This window comes from Amblyomma americanum, chromosome 1 (genome assembly GCF_052857255.1).
Source record: "Amblyomma americanum isolate KBUSLIRL-KWMA chromosome 1, ASM5285725v1, whole genome shotgun sequence".
In the NCBI taxonomy this organism is placed as follows: Eukaryota; Metazoa; Arthropoda; class Arachnida; order Ixodida; family Ixodidae; genus Amblyomma; species Amblyomma americanum.
This window is the reverse complement of record NC_135497.1, coordinates 240,496,095-240,522,259: the sequence shown is the minus strand read 5'-3', so window position 1 is coordinate 240,522,259 and position 26,165 is coordinate 240,496,095. Positions and strand designations below refer to the sequence as shown.

Below are 26,165 nucleotides of genomic sequence, written 5' to 3'. Positions count from 1 at the left end.
AGTAGAGCTTATAATTTATCCAATTAGCTGGGCTCTTATTATAAGAAAGGCTTTTCCATGCTGCATTTCTAAGGCGATAAGCTTTCTCACACTCCTCCGTCCACCAAGGAGACAGCTGTCTGGCAGGGGCAGTAGCGCACACAGAGAATACAGAGCTCTCAGCAGCATCTTGCAGAAAGGAAATTGCCCGCTGAGCTCTTTCTGCTGACCTGAGCTAACTATGGAGGGAAGCGAGGCAGATATCAATTTTTTATACGTAATGTGATTTACAAATTTCATGGTTGCACCATTTTTTCTGATAGGCGAGGGTATAATAGTAAAGGTTATTGGAAAGTGGTCACTAGAGGTACCTGAGTCTACTGTTGACCATGCAGATACCCCCACCCCATGAGATGCTAATGTTAAATCTATGACTGAACGAGAAACTCCACGCATAAAGGTTACTGCTCCGGAATTGCAGCGGGGCACTGCATTCATAGACATCCATGACCAGAGAAGCTGGCCGCAGGAGTCAGATCGACTACCCCAGACACTGTGGTGCGAATTAAAATCCCCTGCGATGACTGTGCTGTTTGCTCCACTCAGTAAGATATCCAAGCAGTCTGTCCTGTGAACACCTACAGGAAAATAGACGTTAGTGATAGTTACTTTGGCGCACTGTGGAAGGGAGATTTCAACCGCCAACAACTCACAGTCAGGGAGCATAACTTTCTGCGAGATTGATGCCCGGTGACATATTTTTGTAGAGATCATAGTTATTAACCCACCACCCCTGTCATTAATGCGATCTACCCTGAAAACACGGAATTTTTTCATTGAATATGATTTAAGTGGAGAGAGCCACGTTTCTTGCAAAATCACAATATCTGGATTATGTTTATGAAGAAGTAGTTCAAGATCCGTGAGAGAAGAAAGTACAGAACGACAATTCCATTGCAGAACTTCTAGACCCACCATGATTATTGACTGATGAAAGAGGCAGCAACAGCCTCCTTCAGCACATCAGTCTGGGGGATTACTTTGGGGGGTCCTTTGTTTGCTTTGATTTGCGGAACAGCTGACCTCGAGGGTGAGGAAGAAGCTCAACGCTTCTGGGAAGGACAGAGCATTTCAACATCCGTGTTACAGATATCTACGTGAGAAACACTGCCAGGAGCATTGTTGGCAGGCGGGACTTGGTATGTGTCAGGAGGCGACATGGAGTCACTCTTACTAGCAGCACAATTTTGGAGTGATGCAGGCGTCGCCGCCGAAACAGATGATTGAGAAGGCAGAGATTGGCCTGCAACAAGTTGAGATAAAGCCTCGGTGAAGTTGCACAGCATTCGCTCAACTACCACAGAAAGAGCCTGTTCTACTGAGGACAATATCGAAGTAGTCAAACTTGACTCTCTGCAACAGAGCTTCACGCACGGCTGGCACATGTATTATTCTTCCGATCCAGAAGTGCATATGCATCTGCTTTCGAGCATCGCTTTGCTTGAATTATATCTAGCAGGTTTTGTTCGTCAGCTCGCTTCAAACAGTTGGCATCATCAGCTGAGTGGTTACACTTGCAGAGGCAACACTGGGGCTGATCAGAGGAGCAGCTGTCATCAGAATGCCCTTCTCCACAAACACGGCAGTGGGTCGCCGGTTTACACGCTTTACCACTGTGACCAAACCGCCAACAGTTGGTGCATTGAAGTGGACGGGGTTGCAGAGGATCCACACGATACACTATTGGCCAGACCTTGAGCTCAGAAGGACAGGAGGAGCCAGCAAAAGTAGTTATAACTGATTCTGTCGCTACACGCACACCATTTAATTCTCTACTGCACAGGTAGACAGAAAGAACCCCCACACCTGCATCCTGAAACTCCTCCAGTATTTCCTGTGGGGAAGATGCTGGGTCCACTCCACGAACAATACGTTTGGAGCATGCGAGCTGTTCAGGGATGAATGCTTTCACCGCTAATGACTGAAAAATTTTGCACTGGAGCAGGCCTGTGACGCAAGCAATGTCAGAGGACTTGAAAACAATGCCTCTATGGCCGAACGGTCGCACCTCAGAAATCTGGAGGTAGTGGGTAGTTAGAGACCTTAGCTCCTGCTGAAGAACCTTAGAGGTTTTCATCTTGATCATTCCTTCACCGATCGGCACGAGAGCCACAGGGATGACGCCAATTCCATTTTTCCTAAAAAGGTCCAGCGGCAAGCTTTGGGTGGGCAAGCTGGCAAACCAGGCTGCTGACCCTCTGCCCGTGGAGGTCAGCGACATACCTGAGCCAAACGCGCCCTCAAGTGCACATTAACCACGCCTACAGACTTAACCTTAAACCTGGCCAAATCCCCCACGCAGAACGGCCTCACCACAGGAAACAGCAGTTGTAGCAGCAGCAGCTGCTCCGCACCATGTGGCTGGTTACATGACCAACCAGGTGACGAACCACGTGATCAGCCGGCAGCTGCTCCGCACCACGTGACAGCATGAAGGCGCCGCCACGCTGAAGGCTCGAAATACTACCGTAATGTAGCTATCGCTACAAAACAGGCTCATGCTTGTTGACTGAAAAGGTTTAGCTTGACATTCATGTATGTCCTGCTCCATCCAGTACATCCGAAAGCAGAGTGAAATTTGAGGACATGAGATCTCTTGTTTGCATTTCGGGCATGCAACCTACATTGCAAGTGCACAGGCTGTCAGTGACCTAAGATGTAATTGTGACCACATGGTCTTTGATGCAGGCCTCTATTCTTAGGAAGAAAAAGCGACTGTTACGCTCAAGGCAGGAAGCATCTGAAGTTTTTGGTTATAGGCTGTATTAGAGGCCTTCTTTAGTTCACGCGCTAGAAAGGAAAATGTGTGATGACACTTTTTAACAATTTGTATTGATTAACTTGAGACATAGACACACTCAAATTTTTACTTTTTCTTTTCTGTAGCAATTATGTCATGTAGCAGTTTTGTAGCAATTATGTCATGGAACAAGCTGAACGTCAGGGTACATGGGAATTTAGATAAATATACATGCACAGAAATGCATGAAACAGCATTAAACTGGCTGCGGTGGCTCAGTGGCTATGATGCCTGGCTTCTGTGTTCAGTGTTGTGGGATCGAATCACAGTCATGATTGCCGCATTTTAATGATGTCATAGTGCAACAAGTGCCCATGTGCTGCACGATGTCGGTGTACGCTAAAGAACCGGTAGGTTGAAATTAATCTGCACTCCCCAAGCTTACAGATGGTTGAGATAGCAAACCTTTGTGGTGGCATGCCAAGGATTCTTTCACAAAAGTTATTTTACAGAAGTAAGCACAATATGGGATTAGTCAACACGCTTTCTATTAAACTGTCATTAGTGAGCTATCACTTCACTCTGTCATGATCAGTTTATCACTCTGCCATGGTGTATAAACAGCCAGTATGACATTCTTTGTGAGCTGGCACTTACTTTCTGTTGCAGGGTCATTGATTTTATTAACGATCTCTCCTTCCTTACACTCAACAAATCCACATAGTTGGATGTTTACACACCTGCTCTGCCACTCAGGATCATAAGCATCCAGTTTGCTGTTGTGCAATTTGGCGTAGTGCTTTTTTGTTGTTCTATGCCCTTTATTTCCCCCGTCTTAGACATTTAATTCTTTCTACACTGTATCAAACAGATCTAAAAGCATCTGAATAGGCTTTTTGAGTCATCTTTCTGTCTTGTTGAGAGGAAGAAGGCATGGCAGGCTCTAAATCCAATGACTTAACTATGTGTTTCCCTTTATATCTGTCATAGTAACATTACCATCACTTCTGCCTGATTTGCACACTTAGTACTCCCACTTCTTGCTTTGTGGGCATTTAGCATTTAGTACTGTTTAACGTTAAATGTGTTGTGCTGCTAATATTTCAAGCGCAGGTGCTCACAATATTTTTTTAAACACTCTAGCTTATAAACCACATTTATTGTGGTCCTCATGACAAGGGCATTTTGGCATCTGTCATTGAGGGTTGACTAGATTTGGAGAAATAACACGTGATCTGAACTGCATGGAATTTGCATGAACAAGGGGGGGAGGGGGGTGTGATCAATATATCCCCATCATAACCACAAGAACACCACTAATGGTTACTTGGGGCTTGAGGCCCCGTGCCTCCAGGGCAGCTGCGGTAAGCTGTAGGCCAGCATGCAGGGCTCCACAGGCCAGCTATGGTATGGAAGACAGGGACTTGAGGCCCTTGATTTATAAATACTGAATGTTATGTGCATACTTCTGGCCTCCTTGGCTTTTTAGTGCTGTTTTCAAGTTGTCTAGTGTCCTGCTGTGAGCTTCTGCTCATGGGGCAGGTACTTTTATCTTTACTATTTGTAGCAGCCATTATTGTGAGCTTTAGGTTAATAATGCACAAAGAATGCAAATAAATGTTTGAGTGTGTGTGACTGTGCCCAGAATTGGACATTATTGGAAAAGTATTAGCTTTATTATTTTTAGTATTGCAGTAAAGTAGTAAAGTAATATCTCAGTAAAGTAGTATTCATTTCTTCAAGCAGGGCCAAGACGTCAAATGGTAGAAATGGAGCAGAAAGTGGAAGACCTGGGTGACAAGGTTAGAGTGCTCGAAAAGCAGAACATGCAGCTCAAGGGTAAGGTAAGGAATACTTTCTTGCTCTATATAATGCTCAAGTACTCTCCTTCCTCCCACTGTTTTCTCTTAGTGACTAACAGCTTGTGTTTTCGAGGTGCTGTAAATAGTTTGCCATTTTGCTTTTTATGTGAATAGCTTGGTCAGAGAAGTCTTAATAAGCACGGAATTGTGCTTTCAGTTCCAGCAAAGCAAAATTTAGACTTCGTTTTTCAGACTTGACAAGGAACCATCTATTGCACAATGATACCCTTATACAATGCTTTGTTTCACTGTGGCATGGCTGAAGTAATGCTATGTTTGCAAGAAAACACTAAACAGCTCTGTAAAGGTCAGCCAGGACAGTTTTTGTGCTAGTTGTGCTGGCACCTAAAAATTTTCGCACTGAATGGAATATATTTCAATAACATAAGACTGAAATTTTGCTTTATGCTAGCATCACTTACATGGGCAGAGCATAATATATATATATATATACTTCTACAGAGACACATTTATTTATCAATGTTTCGACCGCGGTGCAGTCTTCTTCAGGACTGTAGTGGTATCGCGTCAGATGGACGTTTTAAGTTTGTGAGCTGCAGAGGAGGGAGAAAGGAGTGTAACAAGCAAATAGCAACAACAGTTGAAAAAATTAAACAAAAAATAAAAATGGGGGTGCGGGGAGCAGACAGGGACAAGATTGGAGGAGGAAGCAAAAAGTAGAAAGAAAAGAAAAAAAAGGGGGGGGGGGGAACTAGTAAGGAAGGACGGCCAAAGGAGATGGCGAAATGAGAGAAAGAGAGAAGAAGACGGTGTGGGGGACATGGGCAGCGTGGCAACCACAGGCATACGAAAGGTTTCCAGCATTCAATCAACAGGAAACTGTGAAAACTAGCTTTTGAAAACTGAAATTTGGGCTTGAGGTTGGAGGTATATGCCAGGTGTCTCAGCTAAATGTAACCAAGCTTTTGAAAAATACGGAGCCTCCTTGAAACCAACTGAGGGTTGTTTAGAGTGGCATGACCTAGCCTGCTGTATTTTTTAAACTTGAAAGTTATTTTATTAGGTAAGCCTAATTAGCTAAATTTTTAATTATAGACTTGAGAAACAAAGTGTCAGTGGAAAAGTTTTAGATCACTTTGAAAAACAGCTGTCTGAAACGTTTGCACCAAGGTACTGTTCACGTAAAGTAGTTTTTTTACTGGCCGTAAACCATAACTCGCACAATAAAGAAAGCTTCCACGTGACAACGATGTTATTTCAGTGTCTCAAGACATGTCTTAGAGAAGAAAATATGATTTTTTCTGAAATGTTCTCCCCAGTGAGCCTTTGCGTGCTCACTGGGGCAGAGATGTGAGCCAGCAGCTGGTCACGTGATAGCTTTCTTTTGAGGCCAATAAACAAAGCTGGGTAAATTGTACCTTGATGGAAACACTGCTGCTAGTGGTTTTTCGAGATGATCTACAACTTTTCCATTGACACTTTGTTCCTCAAGTCAATAATTAAAATGTTAGTTAATTAGCATTAACTAATTAATTAAATTTTAAGAACGAAAAAATACTACAGACTAGGCTTGTGACTGAACAACCCTCAGTTGGTTTTGTTGGGCTAGGACACTTCGGCTTTTTTAAAAGCTTGGTTACAATTAGCTATGACCCCTGGTGTATTTTCTTTCTGCCCAGTCACAGGGTTGTACTGAAACCTGGAAACAATCTGAAACATAGCATTTATAGCTGTAGAATTAGATGGAATGCATGTTGCTGTGTCTTTAAATTTGAAAGGAAAGATGTAGTTTTTTTCATTTGTTGAGAGGAGCACATTGTCCCTTTGCGTAGCGATAGCTGCACAGGGTACTTTTGTCCTGAAAACTTGCACTTTCACCTGCTGGACAATGAGAATGTTAAACGCATATGCCAGGGAGGGAGAATGCACTCTGTGCAGCCATGCGATTCAGCCAGGTGGCCTTGGCTGATGCACTCCTTGGTATGACCACCCTCATGGGGTTTGGGAGAATGGGACACTGCTTCAGTTGAAGAAGTTGTGAAAAGCCTGAGGATTTTTCCTTTTCTCTTTCTAATGCCTCAACATTTTTTCTCAGCTCCAGGTCAGCAGAACACTCATGGCCACGGCAGCCCAATATCACGGTTCATATGGCAAGGTGCAACCAAGAGTCAACTCTGTGAGTTGCTACTAGCCTGCAGACTTACGTTTATTTCTTTCAGGTGGAAATTTTCATGGGGGGGTAAAAGTTTCAGATTTTATTCAGGAACATACCAAGATTTCACATAAAAAATTTCCATCCTCTCAGATGTTTAGTTATGCGGTTTCTGTCAATGCCTCATATCTCAACATTGTGACTCAACACTGATTTCTAACGGTCTCAGTTTTCCTGCTTTTGCATTATTCCTGTAATAAGAAGTTGCTGTGTAAAAAAATTAGCACATTTTAAGCGTTTTAGTACACTCATCTATGCAAAACGAAAGAATGTGCACTGACTGAAGCCATGCCAGGGCTACCGTAAAACGTGGAGGTGTCTATCTTAAAAAAAAACAAACAGCTTTTTGCCTTCATTTCGCGTGATTGGCTTAAAATGGTCCTGCAGACGATTTTGCACATTTTTGCAGTTTATTGGAGCGCTTACATTTGCGCACTTGCGGCTGCTATACAGTGATTGGATAGTGTTCATAATGCATGTACAAATGGGCTTGCAGAGCCTGAGCGGGTTATACCACATAATTTTTGCCATGTGTTTTTGCCATTGTCATATTGTTATTGCTATTGCATTATTTTGCTGTGGCAAATAACATATTTGCCTAGTATTCTGGCTGTACTGTAAATCAGCTTGTATGGAGTATATTTTGGAAAAAATATTTTACCTTTCATTTCTTTGATGTGATTTTCAACTTTTCATTGTAAGCAGTTTGTGAACATGACGAAAGTGTTTTGTTAGAATTATAGAAACTTGATTATTGGTGTATTAGAGCATGAGCAAAGAGATGTGTGCTTGGTCTTACTGATTTGCTATGTTGCATGTTTTTTGTTTTCCTTCTAGGGTTTACGCCGCCCTGTTCAGAAGCCTCATCCATTTCGGGCTGAACCACTGAGAACAGCTGTGTCTTTGCAAAAGTAAAGAAATTTACTCTTCACATTGAATGTTTGTTTAAATGTGACAAGTTGGGCCTTTCTAATTTTGGGATGTGTCATGTTTACAAATATAAGCTAGTATTAATTTGTGTACTTTTCATATTGAAAATTTTATTCCTATGTCTGTTGCAAAAGCAGAACAATATTTGATTTGTCTTCTAGTTTGTTAATCAAAGTTACATTAAAATGTAATGTGAATTCCTAAATAATGTAATTATTGACCAACTTTGACCAGATATTTAGTGAAAGCTACAAGTTGTGATGAGCAGTATGTGAAGCTTGGAAACATGAATTACATCACATCTTTTTTCTTGGATTGGGGAAACTGCAGGAAAATGGCAGCTTCGGATTTAGTACATGCGCCTCCATATGTAGTTGCGCTTGTTAAAGAAGCAAAAGAGGAAATCGAGAAACTGTGAGTATTTGTAGTGAATATTTTACTGAGATATTTTTCTTTCCTTGTCAAGTGCCCAAAGCATTGCCTAATTGAAAACTGACCGTACTGTTTAGTTAACCACACTGGCTTGAAACACATCCTTTATGCAGTTTTTACACATTGGTTAAATGTGCAAAGGATAGTCACTAATGTGCAGAACCTTTGTCAGCCTCTATTCTTCTAAGATGATTAAAAGAATAAAGACCTTAAATAATGGAAATTTGTAGATACTTGTTTTTGTTTGTGTGTATTCATACTGGTGACATATGCTTATTCTTGCTAATGTAGCGAAACACTGGTGGAATCTCAGCGCTTGCAGCTTGCTGAAGCATCAGAACAGGCACGCTTTCGAGAAGCAGAAGTTTTTGTTTGTGTGTATTCATACTGGTGACATATGCTTATTCTTGCTAATGTAGCGAAACACTGGTGGAATCTCAGCGCTTGCAGCTTGCTGAAGCATCAGAACAGGCACGCTTTCGAGAAGCAGAACTTCAGACTGAGCTGTCTGAGCTCAAGGAACAGGCAAGTCACCATGATATGAAAGAGTGCCTTGTCTTGCTATTGTTTAATGAAATGGCCATTTAGTTTCTGTTTTTGTTTCATAGGGGACGCAAAGAATGGACATTTTTTTTCCGAGGTTTTTGGGACGTAATAGTAAAAATGCTAAACTTGAGGCTTTTCATTAGTTTTTGCATTTTGTATTGTGTGTTTTTGCATGTGCATGTCAGTGTGCTATGTAAGCAGTGATGGAATGTCTGTGCCAATTGTGTGAGATTGCTTCAATGGCAAAACTGTGCCATCTGTTATAAAATGGCAGTTTGTACAATAGTGTGCCAAATGCAACATAAGAATAAATGTGTACCATAAAGTTGAGAAAACGCCCACCCAAACTACGGAGATATCAAGAAAAAGATGCGCACTATGCAAACTTTCGAGTCAGGTGATAAAAACTACAAAATAGTGGCCAGATTGACACATCAGCTGTACTTCCATGTTTATTTTCTCACTCATCATTGCTGAGACCATCAAAAGATGCCTCGTTGGCGGTATTGAATAGGAGCTGCAGTGCTTCATCCACCATGCTTTCCCAAACTTCGGAACCTATCACTGGTTCTTGGCTTACGGAGGTCTGGCGGTGGCTCAGTTTCCTGTCTTCATAGCTGTCGAGACATCTAGAGATGCCGCACTGTTTAAACCATAATGCCAGAATGGGATCCTCTGAAAGAGCAGCCCAAGCCTCGGACACGAAGCTTATAACACCTTGGCGCAACAGCTTCTTAAAGGGGCTCTGAAACACCTTCTGAGGAGAGGACATCAACTTGCTCAATCACTGCATTGTGCTGTCATGAACACCTGAGCCAAATAATACACTTCTACACGCAGCAGAGAACCCACAATCACACGCGAAAGTTGGCGAGCCCTTCCCGGCGGCTTTGTCATGCTCGCACCCTCCTCCGTCGCTCGCATCTATGTATACACGGACAATTGAGCTAGTTGGTTCATCTTTGAAAACTTTAGAAAGTGCTGCGACAGGGGACACCAAAAGGAAAACACGAAGGACAAGCGCTTGTCCTTCGTGTCTTTCTCTTGGTGATTTTTTCATCTACGTATACATGTTGAGAGATGGCTACTGGTTAGATTCTTTCAGACGTCGGGCAGCTACCAAGGCCGCGGCCAATAAGCTGCTTAGCTCCGGCGGGTCAGGAAGCTCTCCCCCGGAGGTGGGGCTGGCGGAGGAGCACCGACTTTCCTATGTGCGAAAAGTGATGAGAGGAGAGGGAAAGGCGCGAATATGCTGAAATTAAAATTTTGACTACAGATAACTCTGTTTTTACAAAGTGCATTAAAAAATTCTTTCTGGACAATATTCGTGAAGTGGCGTGCTTTAACATCCCAGGCATACTGCAACTTTATAAGAGCCCCTTTCAGAGCCCCTTTAAGGTTCCCTTTGTGGCGACAGTCCCTTCCCGCAGAAAGAGGACCATTAAGTTATCATGCTAGTAAACTTTCCTTCACTTTCCATGAATATTAAATTGAATTAATATTGAAATCGGACAAGTAGTAGGGTCATGTTATCATCTCTTTTGTTTGAGAGGAGTCACTAGCAATGTTCACAGGCAGGTCATCAGAGCCGTCAGACGCTTTTTGTAGAGAGAGGTTCCCAGACTTTTGAAGGCATCGCAGCTAGCACGATTTTTAGGGGGCGGGTGAGGTTTGGGGTTTTTCAATAAATTGGATATTTTTCCCCGAAAGGTGGGTGGTTGATATTTCGGATGGGGGCGTTTTCAGAACTTTACGGTCGTGTTATGGGGTGCCTGCATACTCCGAAAAATACCTAGTTCCTTTCATCTTGCCAGGTGCAAAGAACAGGTGCCACAGATGTTCAGCACTACGTAACAAGCATTTAAAAAGTAGGTGCATTTAAAAAGTAGCGGTATAACCACACATGCAATTTATGTTTTTGTTAGCTTGAGGTCTGATCCACTGATAAAGGAAATCGCGCCAAATTTGGCAGAAGGTAAGTTGTCAGAAAACATGGTAGTTTTATAATTTTGAGAAGTGCTTATTTCAAATGCTCCGTGTCTATCCAGGCCTATTAGGCTCATCTGAAATTGGAGTTAAGCTTTGAACTATATATAACATGAATGCATGTGGATTGTTGCACCAAAGGTCCTTGCTTCTGTGCCAGATTTACTTTTGCTGATGCCAACCTGCATCAAAAAGGCAAACAGCAGTTTCATCACACTGAAAGATGAATCTTACAAATCAGTTTATAAAATCTTGCTTCACCAACTTGTGGAAGTTTGCTGCAACAGCATGACAACCTTGCCCACTTTTATGTTGCACTTATGTTGCAGTAGAAAAACCAGCACTTGCAGTAAAAGAGGTAAAAGTACTGTACAGATTACTTGCATATACTCAATGGATATATGCAAAGCTTCCAATATAAAATTGAGCTAAATATGCTCTGTATGGCATATAAGAAATCAGCTAGCAGAATGTCTGCTATGGTTGCAGAGCAGGGGTTTGACAGCTTGGTGCTTGTTCTTATCATGAATTGTTTCACATGCTTATGGTGGTGTTAAACCAGCTGCTTGCATGTATGTTTGACATCACAGGTGGCATGCTGCAAACAGCCGTTTGCAGAATGCCAGCTGCCATCAGTTCTGATGCTCTCCGAGGAGTGGTAATGTCTGAGGTTGTCTACGCTAGTGGACTTCTATGGGACACTGACGTGTAGTTGGTACATTTGTGAAGTGTCACAAGTTTGCGAGCCTGTGTAGTTGCCAGTTGTGCTTTTGCAGACACCATTATGGTGACTTCTGAAGCAAAATCTAAACTAGCTTTAATAAATGACTGTGAAATTAGTTGTCATGCACCTGAGCAATGGAGATTCCTTGTTATAATTGCCATGCCAATAGCTACTCTTTAAAGCAATAAAAGAAAAATATGAATCTAACTCCTGTAGCACAATAAATACGTGCAAAATACTGCAATTTGCGGTTTGTAAGAGTTGGAAGAGGCAGCTTATGGGTGTACTTTGTCAAAAAGGTCGTGCTGATCTGAAGCATATTCTATACCATGAACAAAATGCTCAGGCACTGGATATACATGAGGCTAGAGCAGCTCAGGCTCCATTGTTTCCACGACTGTGGCTCACAAACTTTGGAGTGCAGCAGTTGTGGTCTCTAGCAGGTACCACTGAGTGCAGCATGTTCTAATCAGGCATGAGCATGTCATTGAGTCATCAAATATCTTTTTTAGTGCTTTTAAACATTTTCATGACAGTAGAACATTTGGAAAAAATGGTATTGTGTTGTATTTCCTGTTGCGCCTTGCAGTTTTTAATTGTGCCAGGAATTAAAATGTGGGTTGTCATGCGCATGTTCATTTTCTGCTTATTCTCTGACTGTACTTTTGTAGCTTCACATATGCATGATGAATCAGCTGCTGCTTCTTCTTTTTCTGAGGTTAAATGAGGATGCCCTGTTTACCAGCAGTTACATACAATGTTTGCCAGCAGTTACATACAATACATTGCACAAATGACATGTACTGAACCAATTGTAGTCATGTCATGTTTTAAATACTACTGTTTGAATTAATGGGGAATTATGCCTGAGGGGAGCAGATATTTTTTTTTTTTTTTGCAGTTACCAAAAATTTGTGTATTTTTCTTCTGTATTTTCATGACTCATGATTATGTTACCGTGGCTCTGAATTAATGTTTAGGTAAATCATGGCCAAGTTCGTTACATTCAAGGCAATGTGGACATTCTGGGTCTGCGCCGGGATGCAGAACATTATGCCCTCCGAGAATCAGCCCTCAAGTCTGAGCTTGAAGCTCTGGACAAAGTGAGCAATTTTTTTAAAAATTACTTTTATAACTGTTCTTAACTTCGCGTTGCGTGTCGCACTTGTCTGCCATATTTGTTGAATGTTACATGAATTCTGTAATGTTGCATTGCATTTACTGGGGATATACCTGAAATAATGGCTCCTTTAAAAGAGTAGGGACACTAAGTTTGCAGGTTATGTTTATTTTTTTTTTTTTTTTTGCTGCTGTTGGTGCACAGGGCTTTTGGAATGGCAGAACTGATAAAAATATGCCCAATATGCTTTACGTAATTTTGTGCCTAGTGTTTTGACTTTGGTTTGTGCAGGCTGTGGGCTAGCACACTAAAAACTGCCACCAGTCAAATGCACTTGCAAAGTGGTGGTGTATTCGCTACTGCTGCAAATTGCAGAACCGCTACAAATTACTGTGGGCATATGTGACTTGTGTCAGTTCTGTGTGTGCTGGCCTAATGCTGGCCTTCTATGTCAGACCGTGTTCAAACCAAAACAAACTCTAGGCACAACAAGGGTACAATAAATTACTGAAAGCATACAAAGGCACATCTTTGCCAGTTCCGTCATTCCTGTGCATTGTAATCATGAAGAAAAAAAAAATAGAGCCTGAAAATTTTATGTCTCTGCTCCTTTAAAAGCATCTCACTGAGTTTTTGTGTGAGAATGGGTATATAAGGTGGTCAGTATTAAGTTCCACAAATTTCTTAAATTTACGTGCTGGGAGGTACACGAAATTTACCTGTGCACATAAGTTATGTGGCCAAGGAGACACAATATGATATGGTAATTGTCACTGTCCAGCACCTAATTAATTAAATTTATTAACATTTAAGCCTTTGCAGATGGCCTGAATGTTTATATAGAGAACTTAGAAGCGGTCACATTTCGAGGCTAGTCCATTTGGTAGAATTCTTCTAGAGCATGTGTGTCGAGAGATATTCACCTCTTAGGTTTACACTTATTTCGCATAATTACGCTTGCAAGGCGGTGTCAGTCAATGCGAAACTCCTGCCTTTTGTAACTCAGCAGGTGTTTTTCCATTTCGATAGCTGAAAGTGAAAGGGAAATGGTTATCAGCTGCACTGGTTGCTCTACGCCATTGGAAGATGAAATGGCACGTCACGCCGGGAGGAGTGCCACGCCGGTCATCACCACCTTGCATGTGCAATTTTGTGGACCAAGCTGAAAATTTGGATGTGAATATAGCTGAATATGTGCGTGCTAGGAAAATTCCACTAAATGGAATTGTATAAAATTATGACTGCATCCTGCATCCAAGTTTCCAATATAAACATGCCCACTTACTGCAGAAAGAGTTAATTAATCAGTTTTAGTTAATTACATGCCTGGCAGTGCCAATTATCATCACACATTGGGTCCCCCTGGGTGAATGACTTATGTGCAAAGATGGATATCACATACCTCTCAGCATTTAATTTTAAAAATCTGTAAAGCTTAATTTTGATCATACTATATAGTGATGCCCAGTGCAGTGAATATTTTTCTGTAATTGTGTTCTTAATCTAAAAAAAAAAAAAAACTGCTGAGCTCAGGCTGATTGGCAACAATACACCTGTGCTTTTAAGATTTTGCAGTTGCTGTCTTTTATGTATAAATTCAATCTACCTTGCAAGGGAGGTATAAAAGCATTTATCTCACACAGTGGTTCACCTGGATTGCACTGATATATTTTACTCTCCAGTGGTACATTATTTTGCATTAAAGTTTCTGACCACACAAGCATTTGCACTCGATGAAGACACTTTATTGCTGGGTGTGTGATAATATGCAATTTTCTTGTGACATCTGCTTACAACAGCAGATGACTCCTGTTGCACTTAATTACTGCCTAAGAAGTCTGTAATTAATTTTTAGTCTAGTATCTTCAAGTGCCTTACGCACATTCTCATTAATTGATACTATTTGTTATTAAATTAATTGATATTAAAATAATTTCTGACTTTAGTTTATTTGTTTCTTGTTAATTTAGTTTTTGCTTTAGTTTAGTCATTTTGCTGTAAAACCATGATTTCTTGTTACTTACTGTTATGTTTAATTGGTGCCATGGATGTCTTTATGTGATCTTGGGCTTTCAAGTTGATTAGCTTGGGTTTTGAGCAAAACTTTAGATCAGACTGCTAGTTTTTCTATAGAATAGGTGAATTTCTAAAAAGATTGATGTCATTATATCAGATTCTGCCTGTATCTTGTGTAGCTTGAGCAGTGACAGAAGTTTTACATGGTAGCATGTATATAAAAGCTTTTAATAATGAAGAATAGATGTGTAAAAAATGTCTTGTATAAATTAAAAAGTGTTGCGAGGTTAACTGCACTCATTGCCATTATTTTCTGTTTTGTTCTTTCTGTGTTGTGGCCATAATATTTCATACCCTTTTTGTTATGTTCAGCTGTACCTTTATATTTACTTACAGCACTTTTTTTCTTTTTCAGTTTGTAATGAATAACTGAAGGCACAATAATGGTCACTTTCTCATAGCCAATGTATTACCTCCTGCGCTGCACTACCATTTTTTGCCGTTTAGACTCTCTGCACATGTGGCATGTATGTGAGTTTTTATTCTTTTGTTTATTGCACATACCTCCTTATTTATTTTGTACCTTAAATAGTCAATAAGTAATTTATGGCAAGCCCTCCTGTGCTTGGTCTTGCTGGCAAAACTTGAAAATGTGCATGATAGCTAGCTAAAGGAGTATAGACACGTAATTTTTGGTTGTGTGTCTTCTACTGTGTACTGATGCATAAGACTTTACTATACATGGATCACCACGTGTCATTCGTATACAACCGCTAAGTAAATTATAACCTAATTTCTTCTCTCTACTGTTTTGGTTTCAACAGCTGAGTGATGGCTTTGCTGTCAAAGGTTAGTATGGATCACGTGAGGCATGAAGAACACTGCAATATAATCGCTGCTTCATCGTTTTAATTCACTGCAATGTTAAAGCCAGCTTGCCTCAAGAACCGGAATCACAGCGTGCAAAGAAGCAGTGATTATATTGCAGTTTTCTTCATACCTCACATGACTTATATACTGACCTTTGACGTCACAGCCATCGCTTGGCTGTTGAACCCGATACCGATGAGAGAAGAAATCCAGTTATAATTAATCTAGCAGTTGTAGGCAAATGCCTCATTTTGATCCGTGTTTATAATGTCTGACGCATGATTACAAAGAAGACATGCAACCTGTGTTTATATATGCTTTATTATTAGAGCAACTACAGCCGCTACGGTGGGTGAGTGGTTATGGCGCTCGGCTGCTGACCCTTAAGACACGGGTTCGATCCCGGCCACGGTGGTCGAATTTCGATGGAGGTGAAATTTTAGAGGCCTGTGTACTGCGTGATGTCAGTGCATGTTAAAGAACACTAAGGGGTTGAAATTTCCAGAGCCCTTCACTATGGCATCCCTCATAGCCTTAGTCGCTTTAGGACGTTAAACCCCCATAAACCAAACCAAACCATTTGCCATTTTCTTGTGCGGTTGCTTAGGACTTGGAATTTGCACATTTTCTTGGAAGTAGTTTTCTGTGCATTCTGTGCAGAAGAAGTGTATAGACTGCAAGGGAGACTGTTTCGAAGGGGTGCTGCACAAATAATATCAATGTTAAAAACATTTTTTTTTAATGGACTCAGTCTCGGAACTTTACGGACAAAAGTTGTATGATAAATACAAATGACAAGCTAAACCATACAAATGCACAAATAAATTCAAAGACAACACACAAGTATGAAAAAAGTGTCCTAACAAAAGAAGTTGTACCCCAAAATGCAGCGATCAGCAACAATAATAATAGAATGAATAAACTTCAGAGACGAACATCATAGAATTAGACAGCGTTAAACCACAAAAAGAAGAACTTCAAGACCTCTACTAGAGAGGAAAGTGTTAAGCATGGAGGATTGCTTAAAAACAGTCATCATGGTCGATTTAAGCAACAACTGTGTGGGAGAAAAATAGTTCACAAGGAGAACAAAAAAAGAACATTGCAGGGAAATTTATAGCCAGAAAGGCAGGAGAGATTGCCAGCTCTCTCTCATTAATGCCAGCAGACAAAGTGTTAAATTTAAATATTAGATATAATTCACAGGCTTCCCTGTCGTAATGTGTCTGGAAGCCAGATTGCAGTATGGTGGCATTGAAGCTTCCAGATGGATGGCCATTTGTGGTTACATGCCTTCAAAGAGGCAGATTTGGCAGTGATTGTATGTGTGCTCTATGGTTATTTATTCTCAATCGGAAAGGAGTTTCAGTTTGCCCAGTATACTGCGTACAGCACACATTGCGCTCTAGAAGTGGACTATGTTGCTAGGAGAAAGACGACGTGGTGCTACGAGCTTCTGTGACCGTATTGATCATTGGACAGAGCTCAAAACACAGTTTATTGCATTTACATGCAGTGCTGATATTGGGCAAAGTGGTGAAAATAACTAGGTTCACAGTGTTTTAGGTGGCATGCCTGTTAATAAAGTGTCCTAGGACATCCCGCTGTATTCAAACCATGAAGACCTTGAACTGTATTTTTAAGCAGCAGCTTTTAGTTATACTTTCACTTTCATTTCATATAACGTATAGTGCAGCGCCTTGCCAGGGAAGATATTTCTTTGGTATCACCATGTTTTCTTTACACATGATGGCAAGCACAGTGTGTTTAGTTGAACTGAATGAAAATTGCCCTGATCTTGGCATTGAAAGTGACATCAGAACAGTCTTGTGGCATGCATTAGGAGAATGATGCCCTGATAGGAATTAGAACACTGATCTTATCAAAGTGGCAACATATGTGCAGTCAGCTTTCAGAAAGGAAGCTGTCCGTATTGAAAGAGCCATGTGGGAAACACTGCACTACCACGTGGGAACAGATGTGGGTTGTGTGGAGGCTTCTTTTGTTCTTTTTTTGTCGGATGTTTATGCTACATTGCCTTTTTTTTCTCTAGAAAATGGAAAAAATTAGCGCATATAACAGCAGCCTGCTTGGAGAAGTAGATCAACTGACTTCTGAGCTGAAGACAGAACAGGCAAAAAATCTTCAACTTGAGGAGAAACTGCATGCCTGTGAGGCTATGCAAAAAACTCTTGCTGAAGTAAGTCTTTAACATGCATTTTAAGGACATATTATGTTATTTATCATATATTGCTGTTATGTTCTTTTTTACTTTTGTTACGTGTTGCTGCAGAACTGGTTGATATGAAGGATGCATTGAAAACAGTTTACGATGCGACTCGGCGTATAATATGGCACTTTCTCCTGACTGGTTAGCTGGTAACTGTTGGAGGTTTCAAGCAGGTGCACCTACCAGGATATGTAAGACAGCAAGAGGAGAGTGCACACAGAAAAAATTCAGTTTCTCGCTGTTAAATTAAAACTTTTCAAAACAAAGTAAGGCCATTTTGATTAATTACCACTCACACACATCAGCGAAGCCAATGGCAGTTTCACTGTGAGATCATGTTAGTAACTGCAGCAACCATCGAAGGATCCGGGACTGTTCAAATCTCGTGTTCAGCTGCCTTCACAATAATGTAAAATTATGGTCATGCTTGAGACATTTGTACTTGTATTGAGGCCATGCTGCACCAATCGGCAAATTCTAGTCGCAATGTTCAGCCGGTGATGTGCCCGAGAGAAGTGCGGAATAAATTATTCGCCTGGCTTCACATGTTCAGCTGTCTCTGTATTCATAATGCATGATAAAATGTGTTTCAGCTGTAGCTTGCGTTTGTAGAATGAAATGCGAAGGACAAAAGTCTCCAGGTTGGGCTAGGTGCTACTGAGGCACACCTATCGCTGGTTGGTGAACACGATGTTTACGTAGAAGTAATGTACCTTCTCAGAACCTGGAACGTTTTTGTTTGCGACGGTACACAAGCTTTAAGAATAGAGGGCTTATTTACTGTGCAGTGCCATTTGAAATGTGAACTTCTATTATTCCTGCAGTACATGCTAAAAGCAGTGTGTGCACTTCAGCATGTGTTATTGATCACTGAACCATGCCCACATTTACAGGATGACATGCTAGTCATAGATATATGCATAAAAGCCATTTGCCATATTGCCGCTGCGGTGGCTCAGTGGTTATGGTGCTTGGCTGCTGACCCGAAAGACGCGGGTTTGATCCCGGCCACGGCAGTCTAATTTCGATGGAGGCAAAATCCTAGAGGCCCGTGTACTGTGTGAGAGTCAGTGCACATTAAGGAACCCCAGGTGGTCGAAATTTTCGGAGCCCTTCACTATGCCGTCTCTCTTAGCCTGAGTCGCTTTGGGACGTTAAACCCCCATAAACCAAACCAAACCAAACCATTTGTGATTTTCTTGTGCGGTTGCTTAGCACTTGGAATTTTCACATTTTCGTGGAAGTAGTTTGAAGTAGTTTCGTGGAAGTAGTGGAAGTAGAAGTGCAAAATCATCTGTCATAATGCTCAAATTTAATGTTTTGATGATTTCATGTGACAGGTTTATGCTTAAGTATTTTAGAGCTGGTTGTTGTCAAAGTGAATGCCACTGCTATATAAAATAGAACCTTTCCTGTTCACCATCTGTGACTCTCAAAACTCAAATGTATCGGAGGTTTTAGTGCAATGAACTACTTTAACAGTGCCTTTTTCTCGGTGAAATTGTATAGAAAGAAACTTTAATGTGATCATTAGCTGTACAATTTAAAACACAGGCTGATTGTTGCGTTCACATATTGTTTTCAAATTGTCATTCCATCAAGCTCTTACCGTAATGAAATGCTTTGCGTATTCTGTGCTATTATAGGCTCTGCACTGCACAGCATTACCTGTGCCAGCAAAGGAAATGTGAAATTATCTTTCAGCCATTAAATAATTACTCTATTATTTCCCATTGATCAACACCACAAATTAAAGGAACACTCCTCTATGCTACTTGGTTTCAGTGACTGTTGGCTTCTGCCATATGTATCCAGTTTATTTGGGTTAACAAAGAAAAGTGCTGCTGCATATATCTGATGCTTTGGAAGATGGCAGGTTTGAGTGCCTTTATTCAGTAATATGGAAAAAGGGGTGCTGCATATATCGCTTTCACTCTATATGCATGCATAGGAACAACTCACTGATGTGGGCGAGCTGTGAAATGGTCTATTTCGTAATGCAAGCATTCTCAGGATAGCAGCTCATATCACAGCACTGGCATGAACTGGGAGACCGTGGCAGATTTTCAGCTCTTACACGTGCTTCTGCTGATTTCAGCTGGCATAACTTGGTGCCAGATGTGATGGCAGCATTACGCAGGTACTTTTTTGTTGCATTTGTACAATGCAGAACAGGCCTGAGGCTATTTCACATCAGTAGTACCTACAGAATTCAACTCTTATTTTGTGTAAAAATGCAGCGTAGCTTACCTGTCATTTTGTCAGTGTAAGGCATTGATTTATATTTTGGTTGACCCTAGGTATTGTGGAAATGGGCAGAATACAGAAAACAGGAACTGTTATTTTGTGTGTAACTACTCTAACTGTTGTAAGACGTACCTAGTCATGCATGATCACATGATGATTTCAAATCGATAAGGGTGTTTCCAAAGGAATATCGCCAAAACCTGTTAACTAATGGTGAAATCAATACTGCACAAAATACTGCCTATTGCAGCTGCTGTATGGCAGGTAACACGTTTTTCATCATCAGAGGTCTGATTGGCATTTGCGAGTGATGTCATGATGGCTGGGATTAAGCATGAAAATCACATTTCCATGCTACTTGCAGAGATGCACTGGAACTTCGTGCCTATCGGGTTTCTAAATAACAAATTTAATTCTGTGCCACTAGATCCACTTTCTCAGTGTTATTTGTTGACTTCATTTCATCACAACAAAATTTCATAACACGCCCTGCCTTATTTGTTGTGGCGGGATCCCTTTGTGTATTACTTGAGAAAAAGTATTGAACATTTTCGTGGTGAATGAAATACACTAGATTTTATAAGTGTAAATTTAACAGAACTACATGTAGTTACATCTGATCTTTTTGTCCCTCATCAGCTTGAACAACGGCTTGTCGATATTCAACAAGAGAATGAAATTTTGAAAACTGCTAATGATCAGCTTCTCAACAGGTAAGAACTGAGACCTAAATTTTCTATCTGATTATCAGTGCTTCCTCATTAAAGTTTGTTTGGTTGCTTTTTATTAGATACATTTACTTTTTTGTATAATTGTGCAGTAATTATGCCTGAATTCTTAATAGAGTTGAGAACCACTAGTCTGACCTATATCAGCACTAATACCACTACTGTTCGGGTTGTTCTTTGGACAGTAATCTCAGTTTTAAATGCGGGTGTGGGTATGTGACGTAAGGGTGGGAGTGAATGTGTAGGTAGGGCGTAAGGTGCGGGTGTGGGTGAATTATAGTTGTGGCTACTTGCCAATAGTTTTAAACCTATTTGAGCAATGTATGGTCCTTTTTTTATTGTCTGTATTGCATTTTCTTTATTATTGGAATCTTATGATAGTATAACATATGGAGTGCAAGCGTAACACATACGCGGCATGCCTACTTAGCATTACCTTTCTTTACATCAGGGATCACATGCCTTAATTGTGGTTTGCTTTGCTTTTCGCCATGAAAATTTGTCCACTTGCGAAATGTCTTTTGCTTTTGCCAGAAAGTTCATTCGGCTGTCACATAAAACCATCAAAAGGCAGCCAGTTCTTTTTGGTAGCTTCATGTGAAGGTGAACAGTTTTTCATTGTTTCAGTGCAGTTAAACAGCAGAATGAATAAGTGGCTTACAGGGGCATTTGTCATAGCACGACAAATTTTGCTGTCAATGTGGCTGCAAATAAAAAATTAGCTGTGGTGTAAACTTTGGTTAACCCTGATGAGAAGTGATAGCTTCCTTTGCAGTGCTACATTCACAAACACCACACACACTGCCGAACGGATTGTCTGTAAAGCGTCGATGAAATGCCCGATGCCCGATGAGGCAGTTGCCACCTGCCACGGTTGGCAGATTGTGATGACGTCAGTAGGGCACATGACTGCACTGACTCTGCCCTCTTGAAAACCTAGCGTAGTGATGCTTTCGCTTCAATAAGCAAGGTGGTAGTGTCTAGCCATGCATCTGTTGGCTGTGGCCTTCAATTTCTTACTTTCGTATTGGATCATTCAAATTGTTCAAACTAGTGTTTTACTTCAACAATTAGTGTGTTGCTTATGAAGTAAATTGTGGTGTTGGCATCTCTTGGGATAGATTTATTTCTGCTGACCACATCCAGAATACACTAATGCAACCGGTAGATGAGCAGGCCACAGTGCTACGGGAAGTGTGAAATTTGATCCCCAGTGTCTTCAGGGTCAGGATCCCACCGGTGATTCAGTGGGTGCAAGCTTTTGCCTGGCCTGGTGTTTAGCCCCTTTGTGGTGAAATGTCTGGAAAATGGGTCTTTGACCCCACCTTGCTTAGATGAAAAATACCATGTGCCATGGCGCTCTTTGGCCAAAGCTGCCCTTGCATAATTAAAATCCACAACCATCATTATCATCATCACCATCACTGTCCAGTTGCATTACTGTTATGCCAGTTATCTCTAGTTGTAAGTGTGTGTGTTGTGTGGTGCAGTGTGATTATAGTAAGAGGGTTGTGTTCATAATTTTTGCAGCATTGAAGGCACTGATACAGATGAAAACCAGAGTCTTGAAGAAGCTAGAACACTTAGGTTGCAGATTACACAGCTGGAAGCCATCATAAAGTCTGATAATGATGAAAAGGCAGCGCTTGAGAAAGAACTGGTGGAGCGAGTTGGTGAGTGATTACAGCAAGCTGGCAAGTTTGGCTATGTAGTGTATAGTACTTGATATATTGTCTTTATCATCGCACATCAATGTGAATACGTATGTTGTACCATGCAGTAGATTGGAGAGAACAGTGTCCACTTATCTAGCTATTCAGTACTTGTCCTTGAACTGATATTTTTTTATGATCATTTTTTTTCTACCTGATAGGATTTTTTAATGTTCTCCTGCATCAGGCATGCTCTAAGCTATTGGCTTTATTTGCATTTTGCAGAGTTGTACCAGAGACTCCAGGAGGAACATGTAAATCTGGAGAAAGCTCATGCAGAGGTGACAACCAGGCTGGAAACTGTTCAGAAAGACTTGCAGAATCTTCAAGAGGTGGGCTAAAGTTGTGCATTGCACAGATGTTTGTTTCATGCTTGGAGATCTGGAAGAGAATATCTGCATGGAGTGGTGGATACATACGTAGCATGGAGTGTGGATAAAGAAGAATTTGAAATTTAATTATGCACTTAAGGTAAATGACAAAGGGCTGGCTGCTTTTATGAGTGCTTATACTATGCTCCATAATGATAAGCTGTGGCCATCTCTGTCTGTGCATGCAAGTTTGTGGGGAAAGGTGAGGGGGGGGAAGCAAACCAGAAGAGAGAGGGGCAGGCTTGCATAGCACATAAAACTCTTATCATCATCACCATCACCAGCTGTTTATACAACTTTTTCCCTGGCTTTCCTCACAACACCTTGCTGCAAAATAAAAATTCAATTCAATCATCAAAAAATCTTAAAGGGCATTACATAAGGTGAATGAAATAAAACACATGAGATGACACATAAACGTCACATAGTATAAGCGCACAAATATAAGAAATGTGATGAGAACAATGACAACTAGAAAGAATCAAGAAGGTTATTCACCACAGACAATATAGAAGTGACGATAGATGGATAAAATACTAATTAAAAACATTTAATTAGGTCATCGACTGCAGAACAAAATTTTTGAGGTTTAGTTATGGAAACAGCTGAGTCAGCATGTTTGTTTCATAATTGAAAAGCTACAAGTAACTGTGAGGAAGAAAACTATATACACTTGAGATAAAAAAAAACTTTGCATGAGTTATCGGTTTTTGCAGAAATATGCATTGGTGAAGCGTGTTATAAAATTTTATTTAAAATATTACTCGTTGAATATTACATCTCTCAGCTAGACAAGAAAGATACAAGGTTTGCTTGATGTCGACAGACTGGATGTTCGGTTGTAATGGGATTCGTTGTATTGGACTGCTTTATTGTGTGGGGACTCAAAGTGATTAGTCGGAGTTTGAGGACGAGGGTTCTAAAATTAAAGAGGTATAGTATTCTAGTTTGGACCAAACAAGGGCATTGTGGGTAATGATCTGAGTCTTGGTGCTAGAAGAATGCAAAGATGGGCAAAGAAAACCCTAGGTACAGCTAATCGATAGTAAATGCATTGCTGATATGGACGTCACAAAATAGAGTGGGAGTTAGATGAACCTCGAAGTACCTATATTGAGACACCATCTTCAGGCACTCACCGGTGAGAGTATAGTTGTGTTCTGCAGGAACCTTGCGAGTCGGAAAGATTAGTGCATGCTCCTAGAAGTATTAATATCCATCAGCCATTCACAACACCATAAAGATAACTTATCGAGGTCTTCTTGAATGCCCTTACACTTTTCACAGTCTTATATAAGACGCGCTCATCCGTCTGTTGTATCCTTAAATGAATGGAGTTCAGTGGTGGTAACAGCAATGTGCTCTCGACACTAGTATGGACCGGAATGGCCGAGTTTGTGGCCATGCTCCATTTATCTTGTTCATTGCATCACAGGTCACCGGCGGGTCACTTCGTGTATTTCTGCTGTGTGGAACCAATATGGGGTGGAGGTGTGAAGCCGTGGGGCAGGTCATTTTTTTAAAAGAGTCTGTGAAAAACACCTGCCACATTGCTATTGCCATCTGTTGTCGGTTCCAATAAGTTGATTTCATGGAAGCTCACTGAGTCATGCTGCATCCAAGAAAATCTAAGGGTGGCCCAGACGCACAGGTATTAGGGCCCTGAAAATCGCTGCTACAGTGAATGTGTTAAGCATGACTCAAAACATTGGAAACAGCAGCTTCACATTTTCATGGAAATTCCCGAATGATGCAAAACTGCCCACACTATTGTGTATCTTCGCAAACAGTCTAATGGTGTCCTGCATGCTAAACAAAAGAATGGTAAAGTTTCACACAGGCTGCGATTACCTAAACACTGTTTAAAATGAGCACAACAGAACTGCAGTATCATGTTTTGTCATACCTGGATTGGCATAGTAACTACTGACTTTTTGGCTGTGTAGTGTTTCTTTGTTTGTTCATATAATTCACATATATGTGCATTGTTACACTATGGACAGTTCGGTGTGCTCTAACAAAGCAGACTGTATGCTTACTGTAAAGCAGTGTTAGCGCATCAAAACCTTAGAAGAAATTTCTGTCATGTGTGCTTTATTCTTTCTTTCCTCCAGGAGGCGCACAAGAAGAGTTTGTCAGTGAACAAAATTATGCAGCCAGATAGCTCAGTGAATGCCTGGGGTGGAGTGCTAACAAACGGCTTTAGTCCATCTACTCCTGGCAGCAGCAAGGTCAGTAAATATATATAATTTAAATTGGGGTATTTGATACTCTTCGTTGATGCAAAGCAGATTATGAACCTTTCTCAGCCATTTTTTGTTGAAGTGTAATGAATTATTGAATTATAAACATTTATGCTGAGTGCTTTTCTTAATCGCAAAATGGTGGTGTCTCTGTGCAAAAAAGCAGTTTTGCCTTATGGTTATCATTAGGCTGCAGCTGTAATATATATTCAAGTGTTGCATTGTTAATTTATCACTTCCTTGCTTACTTGGGGGCAAATAAAACTTCTGTAACAAGCATTATACGTGTGTGTGTGCATGCCTGCAGTTAAAATCATATTGTGTGGAGAAAAATTTTAAAATGGACTTTTATGTGTGTAGCTGCTCATATTTATTTATTTATTTTATTTATATATTGGATACCTGCATTGCCTTGCAGCATTATAGCAGGGAGGAGGGCACAAAGGGGAAAGAGGAATTCAAAACAGAGTGTATAAACAAAAACATCAAGTTACACAACGTTAAAAGCGGGGAAAGAGGTATCGCTCTTAATAATTGAAGCAGCGTCGAATGGCAAACCGTTCTATTTGAGGGCTATCCATACAAAAAAGGAATAATGAAACGGGTTACTGTGGAAACGATATTCATGAATTTTTTGATCGTGGTTCTATTTTGATAAAACATAGGAAGGAGGTCTCATGTATTTTTCGTGGCCTATATACCTACGTGGGAGTTTAAATACTGTAGAAAAGTTTAAGGTGAAGGTTTTCCCGGCGGCCTTTCAATTCACTCAATCAAAGAGTACGTTTGCTGCTGGTCATGCTCAACTTTTTGTCGTAGTTCCCAATGACAAAACACACTGCAACCGTATTTGAGGACTGAATGAACGTGTGTAGAATATAACTACCACTTGAGATTACTAGGCAGATTACTGAAATTTCGGTGCAAAAAGCCCAGAATGGAGGCGGCTTTATTCGCAACATAATTAACTTGTGTATCCCATCGCAAGTTTGAGCTAAGAAATATACCTAAATATTTTATTTGCTAGGCAGTCTTCAGTATAGCATTATTTACTGTGTGTTCATGTGGCTGATGATATCTTTTTCTAGTAAATCTGACTTGTATAGACTTCTTTGTGTTGAGTGACATTTTCCACTTTGTACACCAAAGCTGCTATATTATCCAGGTCAGTCTGCATAGCATCAAGATTGTTAACG

At 40.7% G+C, this 26,165-nt stretch overlaps 1 protein-coding gene across 3 annotated transcripts in view; it reads left to right on the top strand.

Moving 5' to 3' along the window:
- The window catches only part of LOC144114820 (protein fantom-like), a 61,803-nt gene that overhangs the window by 4,107 nt on the left and 31,531 nt on the right, over positions 1 to 26,165 (top strand). For 2 of the 3 annotated variants that reach the window (XM_077648802.1, XM_077648804.1), the window contains exons 5-15: positions 4,523 to 4,623; positions 6,698 to 6,778; positions 7,652 to 7,725; positions 8,075 to 8,158; positions 8,596 to 8,701; positions 12,413 to 12,535; positions 17,492 to 17,638; positions 20,555 to 20,628; positions 22,174 to 22,316; positions 22,581 to 22,687; positions 24,841 to 24,957. In XM_077648802.1, coding sequence (XP_077504928.1) covers positions 4,523 to 4,623; positions 6,698 to 6,778; positions 7,652 to 7,725; positions 8,075 to 8,158; positions 8,596 to 8,701; positions 12,413 to 12,535; positions 17,492 to 17,638; positions 20,555 to 20,628; positions 22,174 to 22,316; positions 22,581 to 22,687; positions 24,841 to 24,957 — 1,157 coding nt within the window. The remainder of the gene's footprint in view (positions 1 to 4,522; positions 4,624 to 6,697; positions 6,779 to 7,651; positions 7,726 to 8,074; positions 8,159 to 8,595; positions 8,702 to 12,412; positions 12,536 to 17,491; positions 17,639 to 20,554; positions 20,629 to 22,173; positions 22,317 to 22,580; positions 22,688 to 24,840; positions 24,958 to 26,165) is intronic. The other variant, XM_077648803.1, reaches the window with a different exon arrangement.